We start from the raw sequence: 15,118 nt of genomic DNA, 5'->3' as shown, positions 1-15,118 counted from the left end.
ATGTATTTTGCATTTATTTTTGGTGGGTTTGGATGTTAAGACATTCTGTCTAACTACAACAACCTTGTGGTCACTGATCCCTGTATCTGTCACGATGCTCCTTGTTTGGTCAGGATTATTGATTGGCTAAGAGGTCAAGTATGTTTTTGCAACCATTTACACTTCAAGTGGGCTCCTGAATGAGTTGTTCAAAATAATTTTCTGAGAAGGCATTCAGTACAATTTTGGACCACATTTTATGGCTACCACCGACTTTAAACATGTATTTTTGCAACATTTAGATTGAAGTAATCATGAACTATAATTGTATGAGTGGGATATCTGTTTGAAATAACACTCAAGTTTTCTTTGAACTGTTCAGCAACTTTATCATCTGAGTCAGGGTCTCAGTAAAAGAAACCAATTATTAATTTTTCTGGTTGTCAAATATAACCTCTATCCTTACTAACTCAAAGGAACTACATATTTCAGTTCCACTACATGGTAAACTATTTCTGATAGTGGTAAACACTCCACAACCAACACTGTTTAATCCATCCTTTCTGACACGGGTAGGTCATTTGTAAAAATTTCGGCTGGACGTATTTCTGGTTTAGCCAGCTTTCCAGACCTATAACAATTTTGAGATTCAGTGCTTTTTATTACTGCATGGAGCTCTGGTTCTTTTCCAGCACAGTATGACTGTTTACAACTACAATATTGACTGTTCCTTTCTACCCTCTTCTGTGTTCATCCTGCACCCTTTGAAACTGAAGCCTTTTTGCACATTCCTGAGGCCCTCTGTACCCTCCTCTGTGTTCATCCTGCACACTGTGAAACTGAAGCCTTTTTGCCCTTTCCTGAAACCCTCTAACCTAAAAAGAACTTCCCGGACCCATTCACACAGCTCCTGCTACCCGTGTAGCTACTTCCTATATGTAGTGGATGCCTGACCTGTTCAGTGGAATGTGGAAACTCACCACCGCATGTCACAAGTTGAGGAATCTGCAATCTACATGGTTACAAAACTGCCTGAGCCTCTGATTCAGACCCTCCCGTCCACTCAGCTCTGTACCAAAGGACCACAGTCAGTTCTGTCAACAATACTACTGATGGTGGTCTCTGCTTCTCTGCTTTTAACTTTCAAGCAACACTAGCAGTCTTTACTATTTCGCAACACACATTGTAGGTACAAGCATGAGCCACCACCTGCAGTCATCTGCACCCTGTGCTCCTCATGGCATCCAGAAGCACCAGTTCCATGTTTGTCATGATTCCTTTCGGCATGCACACAGATTGCACATGGAATTCTTTCCCCTCCTTTGCAGCCATATCCCTAGAGGCTCCATTGCGCGCCTAATGTTGGAACACCAAACTACCAGTAATCCCACCCTCTGTGAATGCCCAGACCTTGCAGGTTGAGAGGATTCCTCTGGAACAGGATGAGTGACTTCATCTGGCTCACAAATTAATCAGCCATAGGTGGCACCTGAAACCCGTTTGTCAGAAAAACCGGGGAGGCCCTCCCATCGGCCCCTCAGAAAGTCTTCACTGCAACTACACCCGGGAATGACCTCCCACTTGACCGTGGGTGAGGGATCAACCTCAGTGGGGGCAGTACCCGGAGCGGCCACGGTAGTGGACCAATTGTGGGACACATGGGTCATGCTGGATGTCCCTAGCCCCATCCAGCCCCTCAGGCTGATGCTTATTGGCAACAGCGTGAAGCTGTATGACCGAAGCCAACATTGCCTGGAATATGAGTGAAGGTAGATCAACTCGGTTCGCATCTGAACACAGCAGTCACAGTACCTATCCACACTAAAGACAGCCTGCCAAATATACAGACACACATTAAGTATAAGAGTTGTTGCTAAAGAACACAGACAAAATGTAAAGTAAGTCGCTTTTTTATGAGAAGCTGTGTGAAGTCACAGCACTCTCATGCACTGCTGCTAGGAGTGCTGTCACTCGACTTGGGGGTCTTACTGCTACAAGTGGCTCTTGAAACACAAAAACAAATGCTTGGCATGATGCAAACCGCAATACACAAGTATAAATTCGAAAACCTTCAGGTACGAATGATGTTAGCTTCGTAAGAAGTGAAGTCAGTATGGGTACTACCTGATTTGCTTCTGTCAGCCAATCACAAAACAGGACACACCATCTCATCAGCCACTCATATCATAAAACATTATGCTTGCAGCAAAAATAAAATAAGAAAGGTTTTGTATTGTAGGTATTTTACTGGTTGCACACGTTATCTTGGTCTCTGGGTGTACATCACTTACTTTATACTAGCATAGAATATTTATGCTTGTTGCCAATCTTAACTCTGTAACAGCAACTAACTATTGTGAATAAAGTGTTGTTGTTAACACTGTTTAAAAAAATAAGTGAAGAGGCTGTTAAACCATTACATGTTTGTTTGTTTTATACGCTGTAAGCTTGCTGCTCAGGGAGGAGGAAGAGGGGCTTGTCTCAGCAGACAGTGTGTAATGAGCCAATTGCAGTGTTCCACTCCCAGCATCCTCTGCCCAGGAGCCAAGTAAAAGTGTGCAGCCAGTAAATCTGTCTTTCCAATTATAAGAATATAAGTAAACATGTTTCAATTTATTGAAATAAATCTTCTTTAGTGATCTGTAATGAAAGATATTTACAATGTGACTTTGTTTCTAGACTGAAAAATAGTTCGTTACAAAAGATGTTGATTTTACGTACAGTATTTTATGTCCAATGTTCATTCACATCAGGAAATGCCATCTGCTTGCATGCTTTCGAGGTATTCCTTCATTTGGCACTGTCGATTCCACCCTAATCCCACATGACTTTGCAGAACTCTGAATTTCTTGATGTAAAACACAACACAATGCAGCACCACAAAGCAGTGTGGGCATAGACTAGAATCAACAGTGCTAATGGACTACCTGAAAAATATACAAGACAATGGATTATGTTTTATTTCAATAAAATGCTACCTAGCTTTCAAAAGCTCATGTACAGTAGAAGACTGTAGCACCATTCCCCCTTCCAATTATGGAACAAATGCAAGGATGGCTGACATAGTGTTTAGTGTATCTGGGATTGTAAAACAGTTAAGATCCTTAGACGCCAGGAAGGCGTCTCGCCCAAACGGTATCCCCATAAGATTATATGTTGATTATGCTACAAATATAGCACCATCGTTATCCATCATCTATCAGAGATCATTGGAACAGTGGAAAGTTCCACGGGACTGGAAGAAGTCCCAGGTCATAGCAATCTATAAAAAGGGTAGAAAATTGGATGCACATAATTACCGGCCAATTTCACTGACATCAATTTGTTGTAGAACCATGGAACATATTTTGTTTCTATACTCTGAGAAGCTCATCTGCAGAAACCAGCTCGGTTTTAGGAAACAGTGGTCACGCGAGACACAGCTGGCCCTCTTTGTGCATGATATACAACAGGCTCTAGATACCGGCTCCCAGGTTGATGCCATATTTCTCGAATTTTGAAAGGCGTTCCAGTCAGTTCCGCACTGTCGCTTGCTCCAAAAAGTGCATGCTTACGGTCTATCCGATGACATATGCGGTTGGATAGAAAGTTTTCTAACAGACAGAGAGCAATATGTCCTCCTGAACGGCCTGACTTCAACAGAAACAAGCGTAACTTCAGGTGTGCCCCAGGGCAGCGTAATAGGTCTGCTGCTTTTTACAATTTACATAAATGGTCTGGTTGATCGTATTGACAGCTACATTAGACAGGTTGCAGATGATGATGTAGTCTACAGGAAAATAATATCACACGAAAGTTGTGAACAAATCAATGGGATTTGCAGAAAATAAATGTGTGGTGTAATGACTGGCAGTTATGTCTCAATATTAGTAAGTGTAAACTACTGCGTATAACAGGATGAAAATACCCATTAATGTACGAGTAAAAAATAAATGCCCAGTCTTTGGAAGCAGTAACATCTGCGAAGTATCTGGGTGTGACTATTTGAAATGGTCTCAAATGGAATGATCGGATTACACAAGTAACGGGCAAGGCAAACTCTAGATTGCAGTTTATTGGTAGAATCCTGAAGCGATGCAGTCCTTCAACAAAGGAAATTGCTTACAATACATTAGTTCATCCAGTATTAGAGTATTGTTCTTCTGTATAGGACCCTTACCAGTTGGGTCTGATTCAAGAGATTGAGAAGCTCCAAAGAAGAGCGGCAAGATTCATGACTGGTACATTTAGCCATCACGAGAGCATTACAAATCTCATGGAAAGTTTGAAGTGGGACACACTTGCAGATAGATGATGCACTAAACGGAAGGGGCTGCTCACTAAATTCCGAAATCTGATCTTCACCGAGGATGTAGAGCATATATTATTACCACCAACTTTCAAATCGCTCAATGATCACCATTCAAAGATAAGAGAAATTAGAGCTAGTACTGAGGCATTCAGACAATCGTTTTTTCCTCGCGTGACCCGTGAGTGGAGCAGAGGGGGGGGGGGGGGGGGGGGGGGCGGCATATGACTTCGGTGCAAATTGTGCGCCCCGCCACTCACCGCTTCGTGGCTAGTGGAGTATATATGTAGATGTAGATGTTTGGTGAGAAAATACACTTTTTCTCGTAGTTGCAAAAACAGATTTGAAATGTCACTTATCACTTCCTTCACCTCTGGCAATGTTTATTGGTATAAAAAATGCTGAGTTGCACCATGGTTCGTAATCAACACTAAACTGTAGGTCCCCCTATAACTGGCTAAGTAAGTTATCAAAGGTTAGAGGAGGGCAGTGGCATACAACCCCCAACATGAGTATGCCTAATAAGGCACTGTGATGTTCAAAACAACCTTTGGGTTGGTGACTGCTTTGTTTTTGATTTATAAAGCAGCTACGTGCAGTATAATCACATAAATGAAGTTAATGTCTGAAACTAATATATAAACAGTATTGTAAAAAGCAGGTTGTGTTTAGGCAGGAACCTAATAGTATAGCTCATGAGCGGCAATGACATTTGTATTTTTGCGTGTCAAAAATATTTGGCTGTGTATTTCTGAATATGTCGGGATTTCCAACACTCACATGTGGAGCCCCTAAAGCTTCCACCACTCTACAGCACTGCTGATTTTCACAGTAGGCAACGGTGTAATCCAAAGTTGGACAATTTCTGCCAATTCAGCTTAAAGGAGCTTAGAGAACACCGCTTTGGTGTAATTCAGTATGATAAGATTGTCAGTGTGCAGGAACTGTAAATTGTAGCAATCAATAATGATGCAAATTACATCCCCGATTCAGTTGAGAATCGTGGATCTAAGAGTTTGCAGTTGCCAACTGGTTCATGCAGACAGTACCACACAAGTTTTAAGTTAATGATGATTCATGAAGGAGAGGCCACAAATAATTGCACAGCAAAAAGAACATTTGGTGTCACAGAAATGAATGTTCATGGGTGGTGTCAGGTGAAGAACAAATTAAAGAAAACCAGTTCTACATATCAAACTTTCAGGTGACTAAAACAGGGAGGGTTTTACAATTAGTTGTAGGTTGTTAATACATTCAAGAAAAATGCAAATGACTTCCTGACTTCTTCAGAAATTATTTGTATGAAGGTACCGGAAATAAAAAATAATTTTACAGCTGCACGCACTGCAAAATTCAAAGCATGTACTTGCTAGTGCTTGGGTGTGATAAGAGGACAGGGCTTACATTGTGACACAGAACTGTGCTAGCTTGCTGACTTCCCAAGATATATGGTGGCAAACTACAAGCCTATCAATGTCGTATAAGTGTAATGCATAGGAGTATAGGACAATATGGAGCAGAAGTCTTAGCTCAGGTTTGCATCTCGACGTCACAGCCAAACAGTAGGTGCTGGTCATTGAAATGAAAGATCACCTCCTGTGTCATCAGACCATGAGCCCCGAAATCAGACCACAAACCGTGGACAATTGTCGCAGTTGGCCGTCGCATGTGCTTGATCAGCAATCCTCAGCAGCAGCAAGACGTCTGTGACGTAATTCTGGGTCTCATAGCCCAGGGGCTAGTCTTTGAGAAGCCACTGACTTTTGTGTCAATAACATGTGCTGCCAATTACGTCAGACCCTGGCCATTGTCCTGTTTTAGATGGTTCAGAGTGACACCACAATGTTGCACCTTCCACAGTTGTCAGTGGATGGAGACAGTATTTAACCACGGCCATACCAGACCATTTGTGTGTTCAGCCAGTTGGACAGTGAGTGACGCCCAGTCTATGTTTCTCTGTGCCAGCACTGTAACTCTGCTGCCACTGGGCTGCAAAGGAGATATGTCTGCCTGCCTACCTGACAAGCCTGGGCAGCCAACAGTTCTCCAGCCGCCACCTCCTCAGGGTCACTCACCATCGCCAAGGTCCGTCCAGCAGTTCAGAATCAGATTTTGGGCAGTACTGTGACCTCCGACTATGCTGGCCGACATCATCCGCTGCCTGTTCTGTATGACAGCCTAACCATGTGTGATTTTTGCACCATTGCTGAGCCGGTGCACCATGTCACTGCTTCACTGTGTAAGCAGCGTACTTATCTGCACCTCTGGCCGTTACCTTGCTGGCCACTACAGTACCAAATATTATGTGAAGAAGAAAATGGGATTAACCAACTGAACTAGCAGGACGGAATAATTAAAGACTTGCGTTCCTCACATGGTCTCGTGTCTGGTGCTATCCACATCCCCTATCTTTCTCAGAGAACCCAGCCCACACAGTAACTGAATATTTTTCCTTGTTACATAATCAGTCTTAGAAAATGGCATGATTATTTGCCAGACCATATGGGTAATGCTGATATGATGCCCGTTTATTTTGATGTGCCGTCAAATGTTACTGTCAATATGAATGGCATTAAAGGTGTACCTATAAGGAGTTCTGTCAGTGGAAAGGCCAACATAACAGTAATGCTGGGTACAGTAGCAGATGGAAGGAAGCTTCCCCTGTATGTGAATCTTCACAGGAAAATGATACTGAAAGAAAAATTACTTGCAGGGCTTATCTTGAGATGTCAAGAAAAGGGATGGATGACAAATGACCTGATGCTAGAGCGGTTGGAGGTTGTTTGGAACAGAATACCAGGCATTTTGCTTAATGGGAAGAAAATGCTGATGCTGGTCTCTTTTAGGCAATACCTTCCCCGGAAGTTAAGGAACTGATAGCAAAGAATGACACAGACATAATAATTCCTAGTGGCATGACCTCACAACTTCAAGTAATGGATGTTGTTGTAAATAAATCTTTTAAGGTTCACTTGCAACAGCTTTACAGTGAGTGGCTTCTTCAAAAAGACCATGGCCTCACACCAGGGGGGATTAAAGACACCTGCAGTATCCAGGCTAGGCCAGAGGTTCCTTACTCCCTAGGCAGAATCTCAAGTTAATCTATTATGAAGGGATTAAAAAAAGTGCTGTGTATCTAATGCAATGGATGGGTCAGAAGATGATGTGCTGTGGGAGGAGAGTCAAGAAGCAAGAAGGAAGAAATGCTGAAGACTTACAAATGAAGATGAAGTGGTGATCATGACAGCGACAATGATGATAATGAAGACAATGATGATGACGTTGACAAAGATTAAAAAGAGTGACACCATGCTGATTGTAAGCAACTAAGGAAATGAAAATAAATTTAAGAAATTTCAGGTAAACCATTTCTCTTTGTTTATTTTATTTCTTCTTTTATTATCAAAATGTAGACTATTAAAGTTCAGAGTAGGTATAATGGTAACTTTTTTGGGCGGGTACTTTATGTTCATAAAGAAGTTCATAGGTCTGATTAGTCAGTTTATGTTAAAAACAAAATTTTCACAAGGAGCCTCTTAAAAAAAGGGGGGTCTTCTTGTACATGGGTAAATATGGTAGTTAAGAACATTACTTAAAAATGCAAGAAAAGAAAGGGCAGGGTTTGACAGAAGAATAGAAATGAACATTCAGGGGGTATTGCTGAATGAGTTGTCCTCCAGTTGGAGACAAACTCCAGGACTTTGACCACAGCACAAGAAGCCAAGCATGTCAACTATGCTTATATTGTCAGATTTTCAGATCAGCTGCAAAGTGTTGTTTGAGTGAGGACTCCTCTTTTACTACGTTTAGCAGGGAAGCGACATTGTCATTCACAAAAATGTGGAGTTCTACTATGAGAATCTCTCATAAAACGAAATCTTTATTGACAGCTAAACTTAAACATGGTGTGCTAACATAATTTCAGTCAGCAACAACAGCAGCAGACTCACAATATTGAAGATCCCAGATGTACAACGTATACAGCACATTTCTTGAATTTGAATTAAGTCTCCATTGGATTGTTTGATTGTATTCAATATTGAAAGAATACTGTTAGATTAGTACTTCAGATTAAATTTTTAAAACACTTTTACCGCTTTTGTTGTTGCTTTTAACTTTTCCATTTGTACATTGTCATGTCTAAGTAGGAGACTGCCATTGCTATTTACCATATTTATCTGATTATAATGTGAGTTTTTTCCCCCACAACTTAGTCTTCAGAAAATACAGGGTTGTAATACAGTCAAAGATTAAACTATTGCTGCTGAGTCCAACATTTGTATGTTATGTAATAGATTACCGCAACAGTCATCTTATGTTTATAGCCAAAGCTTTGGCAGCTGGTGTCACATGCAGGTTTATTTTAAAGAATTCAAGAGGGTTGGAAAAATTTTGTCATGCTGCCAAACATGTGAATGCGTTCCAAATACCTTAGCTTTTTATGAACATTTACCATGTTTAAACTGCAGTTTGCCTGAATCTGTTTCTAATTGTAACGGAATTGACTTTAAAATTGAATAATACTCAAGAGTAGTATACATTTCTGCAGGAGATTGTAAAAGTCCAGCTAGGGGCCTGCAGTGTACTTACATGTTTTGTGCAGCAATATTGTCAAACACTCGCCCCATAGTACACTATGTGATCAAAAGTATCCAGATACCTGGCTGAAAATGACTTATAAGTTTGTGGCGCCCTCCATCGGTAATGCTGGAATTCAATATGGTGTTCGCCCACCCTTAGCCTTGATGACAGCTTCCACTCTCGCAGGCTTATGTTCAGTCAGGTGCTGGAAGGTTTCATGGGGAATGGCAGCCCATTCTTCATGGAGTGCTGCACTGAGGAGAAGTATCGATGTCGGTCAGTGAGCCCTGGCAAGAATTCGGCATTCCAAAACATCCCAAAGGTATTCTATAGGATTCAGGTCTGGACTCTGTGCAGGCCAGTCCATTACAGGGATATTGTCATGTAACCACTCCGCCACAGGCCGTGCGTTATGAATAGGTGCTCGATTGTGTTGAAAGATGTTATTGCCATCCCCAAATTGCTCTTCAACAATGGGAAGCAAGAAGTTGCTTAAGACATCAATGCAGGCCTGTGCTGTGATAGTGTCATGCAAAACAACAAGGGGTGCAAGCCTCCTCCATGAAAAAAATGACCACACCATAACACCACCAACTCCAAATTTTACTGTTGGCACTACACACGCTGGTAGATGACGTTCGCTGGGCGTTCGTCGTACCCACACCCTGCCATCAGATCGCCACATTGTGTACTATAACTCATCACTCCACATAACGTTTTTCCGCTGTTCAATCGTCCAACATTTACATTCCTTACACCAAACGAGGCGACATTTGGCATTTATCGGCATGATGTGTGGCTTATGAGCAGCCACTCAACCATGAAATCGAAGTTTTCTCACTTTCCGCCTAACTGTCGTAGTAATTCCTGTGGATCCTGCTGCAGTTTGGAATTCCTGTGTGATGGTCTGGATAGATGTCTGCCTAGTACACATTACGACCCTCTTCAACTGTCAGTAGTCTCTCAGTCAACAGACGAGGTCGGCCTGTACGCTTTTGTGCTGTACATGTCCCTTCATGTTTCCACTTCACTGTCACATTGAAAACTGTGGACCTAGGGATGTTTAGGAGTGTGGAAATCTCGCATACAGATGTATGACACAAGTGACATCCAATCATCTGACCACGTTCAAAGTCGGTGAGTTCTACGGAGTGTCCCATTCTGCTCTCACACAATGTCTAATGACTACTGAGGTTGCTGATATGTAGTACCTGGCAACAGGTGGCTGCACAATCCACCTAATATGAAAAATGTATGTTTTTGGGGATGTCCAGATACTTTTGATCATATAGTGTATGATGGAAACGAAAGGGAATGTTCAGCTGCTGGTTCTCTGCAACTAATGAGAGAACATGGGGTAGACAACATGTTTGGAAGCAAGAGACAAAGAAATTTTGTCACCGATTCATGTCAATATAAATGCAAAATTGACTATGTATTTGCAAAAAATAAGAAACAGCCAAACATTTGTGACAACCAATGTTATAAATTTAATTGATGCTTGTATATAGAAATACATTGCCTATTTTCTCACCTCTCATTGGTTTGACAAAATTATCATCCCAGATAATGATTCTGGTGATTGTGGTGAGATACTTTATATATGAGGGTATTTCGGAAAGTAAAGATACACCGTATGCCAGAGGAACAGAAGGGTTTTGGCGAGCAAGTTGGCAACACTGGTGTTAACCTTGAACCGTTAGCTTTCTCCTCACGGTCGTTCGGCAGTTGAATGTTGCTTCTGCTTGGAGTAGGTCATGTTTAAAATGGCTGCGCCAATTCAGAATCCCGCCAAATGCGAAGTGCGCTCCGTCATACGTTTTCTTCATGAAAAATGTCAGCGACCAGTGGATATTCACAAAGAAATTGTTTCTGTTTATGGGAACATTATCAATCGACAAAATGTAATGAAATGGTGTCGTCATTTCTCTGAAGGTAGGACCGATTTTCATGACGAACAAAGAACAGGTCGGCCATCTGTGATCTCTGATGCCCTTCTTGGGAGAATGGAGGAAGCAATTCATGCGAATAGACGTCTCACATTGAAAGAATTGCATCAGATCATACCGGATGTGTCAATGACAACTCTTTATGACGTTGTGACTGTCAAGTTATGGTACAGGAAATTGTGTGCGCACTGGGTTCCAAAACTGTTAACGGAAGTACACAAAAAGGAAAGGATGGGCTTTGCACTTCACTTCCTCACACGCTATGCTGCAGCAGTTGATGAGTTCCTTGATCACATTGTGACAGGTGACGAGACGTGGGTTTATCACCATACACCTGAATCCAAGCAACAATCAATGCAATGGCGCCATTCGAATTCACCAAAAGGCAAGAAATCCAAAACGTCGATTTCAGCGAAGAAAATCATGGCTTCTGTTTTTTGGGACAGACAAAGCATTCTTCTGTTGGAATTTATGCCTCCTGGAACGACAATTAATGCTGCTGCATATTGCCAGACTTTGAAACGTCTTTGAAGGGCAATTCAAAACAAACGCAGGTGAATGCTGACAAGTGGGGTCCGCTTGCTTCATGACAACGCTCGGCCTCACACAGCGCTTGTAACCAAAGCACTACTTAAACAGTTCAAATGTGATGTATCGGACCATCTACCATACAGCCCGGACCTTGCGCCCACCGCCTTCCGTGTCTTCCGTTACCTGAAGTCACATCTTGGTGTAAAATCATTCCATGACGATGAAGAGATCAAAGATGAAGTTGAAATGTGGTTCCGACAACAGGCGGCAACCTTCTATGACTGTGGGATACAAAAGCTTGTGCACCAACTTAACAAATGTTTGGATAATGGGGGTGATAGTGTCGAAAAATAAAAAATAATCCAGTTAACAAGATGTAACAGACGTTTTCTAAATAAATGTTCTATTTAAGGACTGTGAGCCATTGTATCTTTACTTTTTGAAATGCCATCGTAAATAAAACGGCTTGTAATTTTGATTAGTCAGAATATGTTAATGATAAAATTTTCTCAAGGAGCCTCTTAGAAAAGGGGGGTCATCTTATATTCAGGGTTGCCTTATAGTCCAGTAATTCAGTAGTTGTTCCTCCTCATCATGTTGTGGTCCTTAGTTGAAAGACTGGTTTGATGCAGTCCATTTTGTTTCTGCACAAATACTTCAACCTACATCCTTTTACTCCTGTTTACTCTAGTGAAGCCTTGATCTCCTCCTCCTCCCCCCCCCCCTTCCCCCCTTAAATTTTACTCTCTCTCTCTCTCTCTCTCTCTCTCTCTCTCTCTCTCTCTCTCTCACACACACACACACACACACACACACACAGGTCCATCCATTATCAAATTGGCAAATCTCAAGCTGCCTCAGAATGTGGCCCATGAGCCGATCTTTTCTTAAGTTGTACCATAAATTTCCTTTTTTCCCAGTTTGATTCAGTACCTTTTCATTAGTTACCTGTCTACCCATCTAATCTTTAGCATTCTTTTCTAGCGTCGCATTTCATAATTTTGTATTCTCATCTTGACTGAATTGTTTAGCACCGATGTTTCACATCTGTACAAAGTTACATTACAGACAAATATCTTCAAAAAGTACACACATTATTTGTATTTGATATTAATAAATTTGTCTTTTTCAGGAAAACTCCTTTTTAGTACCGATCTACATTTTATATCCTCTCCTTTTCAGCCATTGTCAGCTACTTTGCTTCCCAACAACAAAACTCATCTGCTTCTTTTAGTGTCATATTTTTGAATGTAATTCCCTGAGTATTGCCTGATTTTATTTGACTACTTCCATTACTCTTTTATTTTTGTGGATGAACTATGAAAAGTACATTAATTTCACAAAAATCCAACATAGTGGCCAAGAAAGCTCATAGGAGACAAATTGTGGTATAATGTACTTCCACTTTCATGTTACAGCCTCAATAATGAATGGGAGCATCATGTGTCTGTGGGGTGGGAATGTGGAGATTCAAAATAGCATTGTACAGATAATGAAATGACCTTTCTTAACCAATTTTAAGGATGGAAGGATGTACTGTAACTGGCTAAGGCTGTGTCACTACCTCAGTAATGCCTCTCTTTTTGCTTATCAAAATGAAGCCTGGTGATATTGTATGACATCATCTTCCTACTTGAATTGCTTAACAGTCAATCACAAAATATTTCTTGTCAAATTTCATCCCACTTTTATATCACCAAATTTCAACAAATGTGTTAAATACAGAGGAAAGATAAGATCCCTGAATCAAGCTGGGAAGTTACCAGCATATTCTAGCTTTCTGTGGACCAAGTATTGTGGTGCAGTCTTTGAGACTCTGTGTGCAAATAATTGCTGTTGACAAGTATGTAAGTAGGTGTGTAATTTTTTTGCTGTCATGTTTAACCTGACATTTGAAAAAGGATAAATGTGCTTAGTTACATACATGACACATTTTCCAAATAATTGATTTTTATAAGCACGTAGTAACTGAATTTTTCAGGTTAAAACAGGTAACAGTTCAAAATATGTAAGATTCATTCTTTTGGTGGTATCCATTTCAAAGCAGGTACTTTTATATCCTGTTGTTCACCTTTTGAGTTGCTTTGTGTAGAATAGTGTAGAATAGTGTGACTTTTCATCTTTTCAGTAGTGTCAAATTGACAGGAAAAGAAGATGGATTTTGATTATGGTTTGCTGATCTGCACGGAAATGTTACAGTGCAGTTGCTATCAATTTTAAAATTAACTTCTCTTTTTATTTTTTGTTTATAGAAAAAGACCCACTGGATATTATACACCCTCTAAAAAATTAAATTTGGTTTACCTTTCAGAGAATTGTGTTCCAGTCCAAGATATTCCATCCAATGATCAGCAATGAGACAGGTGAAATAGACATCAGAAGTGGATTCACAGAATGGTGTAAAAATGTAAATCACATATGGCAGGTACTTCAGCACACCTGGCGAGCTTTCTACAAGGTGGAAACTAAAATGCCATTAAATGTAGAAGCATCTGAACTGTAAGTTCTTTTTAGCAGTGAAGTTGGGTAACCTCTTTTTTTTTTTTACTATGATTGAATGATTAAACATATTGTATAGTAGCCCTCTGCCATGTTTGTGTACTCTGGATTCTTAAGCAACTTTTGGTTGTCTGGCCTTGTGAGGTGTGATGCAACTGGGAAACTACGTCAGTATTGCTATAAAATTATTACGGGTATTGTGCAGTTCCTTGCTCATCTGTAATTCGAAACTTGTTTATCCAGTACCAAATGATTTTTTGTTAATCTTTTTATTTCTTCAGATACATTAGTATGAAACATTAATGAATACATATTGTACTCTACTGTTTTGCAGTAATGCTGGATATAGAAGTGAAGGTTTAGTTAACCATAACTTTCCAAAGACATGAAACTTCACCACAGTGTCTGTCATATAACAACAAAATTGATGCCAGTAATGCAATGATTTGTCTCTAATTTTTCTGTCCACAAAAATGCATTTGCAAAATGAGTGACTGTTCCAACTCAGAATCTATCTGACTGGAATGGAAATAAACCAATGTTGCAGGTTCCAACAGTGTAGAAGATAACACTGGAAGAAAATGCTGCCATAGCATTAAACAGATACTGCCTCAAATGTAGAGCAGAACTCCCTGATAGTGACAGTTAATATTTCAAAATGTGTAGCACAATGTTAATAAACCTTATGTAACTCAAAAATGCCTACTTATAGAGCTTAATTAATTTAATAAATAATGTATTCAGCATGTTGAACTAGAGGTACTCCCATAATTGGGAAGATCCTGTTAGAAGTAGTCACATACTACTACTCAAAAATTGGGGGAAAAACTGTGTACTAATTTTTTGGAAGTACTGTTTGGATAATGGATAGGGACGATAAACAGGCCTCCTCACACTGTAGGAAGTATTCATTACATCAATAAGTTCACTATTTGGACTTTTCAGAGATGTGAAAAATGTTGGAGCAACTTGATTTCTGACTGCCAAAGTGAATCAAGCCTATCCTGATAATATTTTCTGGATTACTGGTAGCTTAATGTTTTTATAATAACCATGCATCTTGCAATACAAAAACAAAGGAAATAATCTGATTATGCCTACTAGAATGAACTGGCAGTGTAAGGCAAATATGATTCTTACCTTTGATTGTAGAGTACGGAAATAACTGTTCTGCCTCTCAAACCTTTGTAACATCTGCAGAAGAATCTGAGGAAGACTGAAAATATTTGTTCAATTGGACTTTATATCCAAGTGACTGATACGTCATTTTACAAGAGTATAGGTGAAAATG

General features: G+C 40.3%; 1 protein-coding gene across 2 annotated transcripts in view; it reads left to right on the top strand.

Annotated features, from left to right (window-relative positions):
- The window catches only part of LOC126235729 (protein crossbronx homolog), a 157,484-nt gene that overhangs the window by 124,147 nt on the left and 18,219 nt on the right, over nt 1-15,118 (top strand). For both annotated transcript variants that reach the window (XM_049944505.1, XM_049944504.1), the window contains one exon: nt 13,640-13,827. In XM_049944505.1, the coding sequence (XP_049800462.1) occupies nt 13,640-13,827 (188 nt within the window). The remainder of the gene's footprint in view (nt 1-13,639; nt 13,828-15,118) is intronic.

This window comes from Schistocerca nitens, chromosome 2 (genome assembly GCF_023898315.1).
Source record: "Schistocerca nitens isolate TAMUIC-IGC-003100 chromosome 2, iqSchNite1.1, whole genome shotgun sequence".
In the NCBI taxonomy this organism is placed as follows: Eukaryota; Metazoa; Arthropoda; class Insecta; order Orthoptera; family Acrididae; genus Schistocerca; species Schistocerca nitens.
Note: the sequence above shows the minus strand (reverse complement) of the source record. Positions and strands in the feature narration are given on the sequence as shown.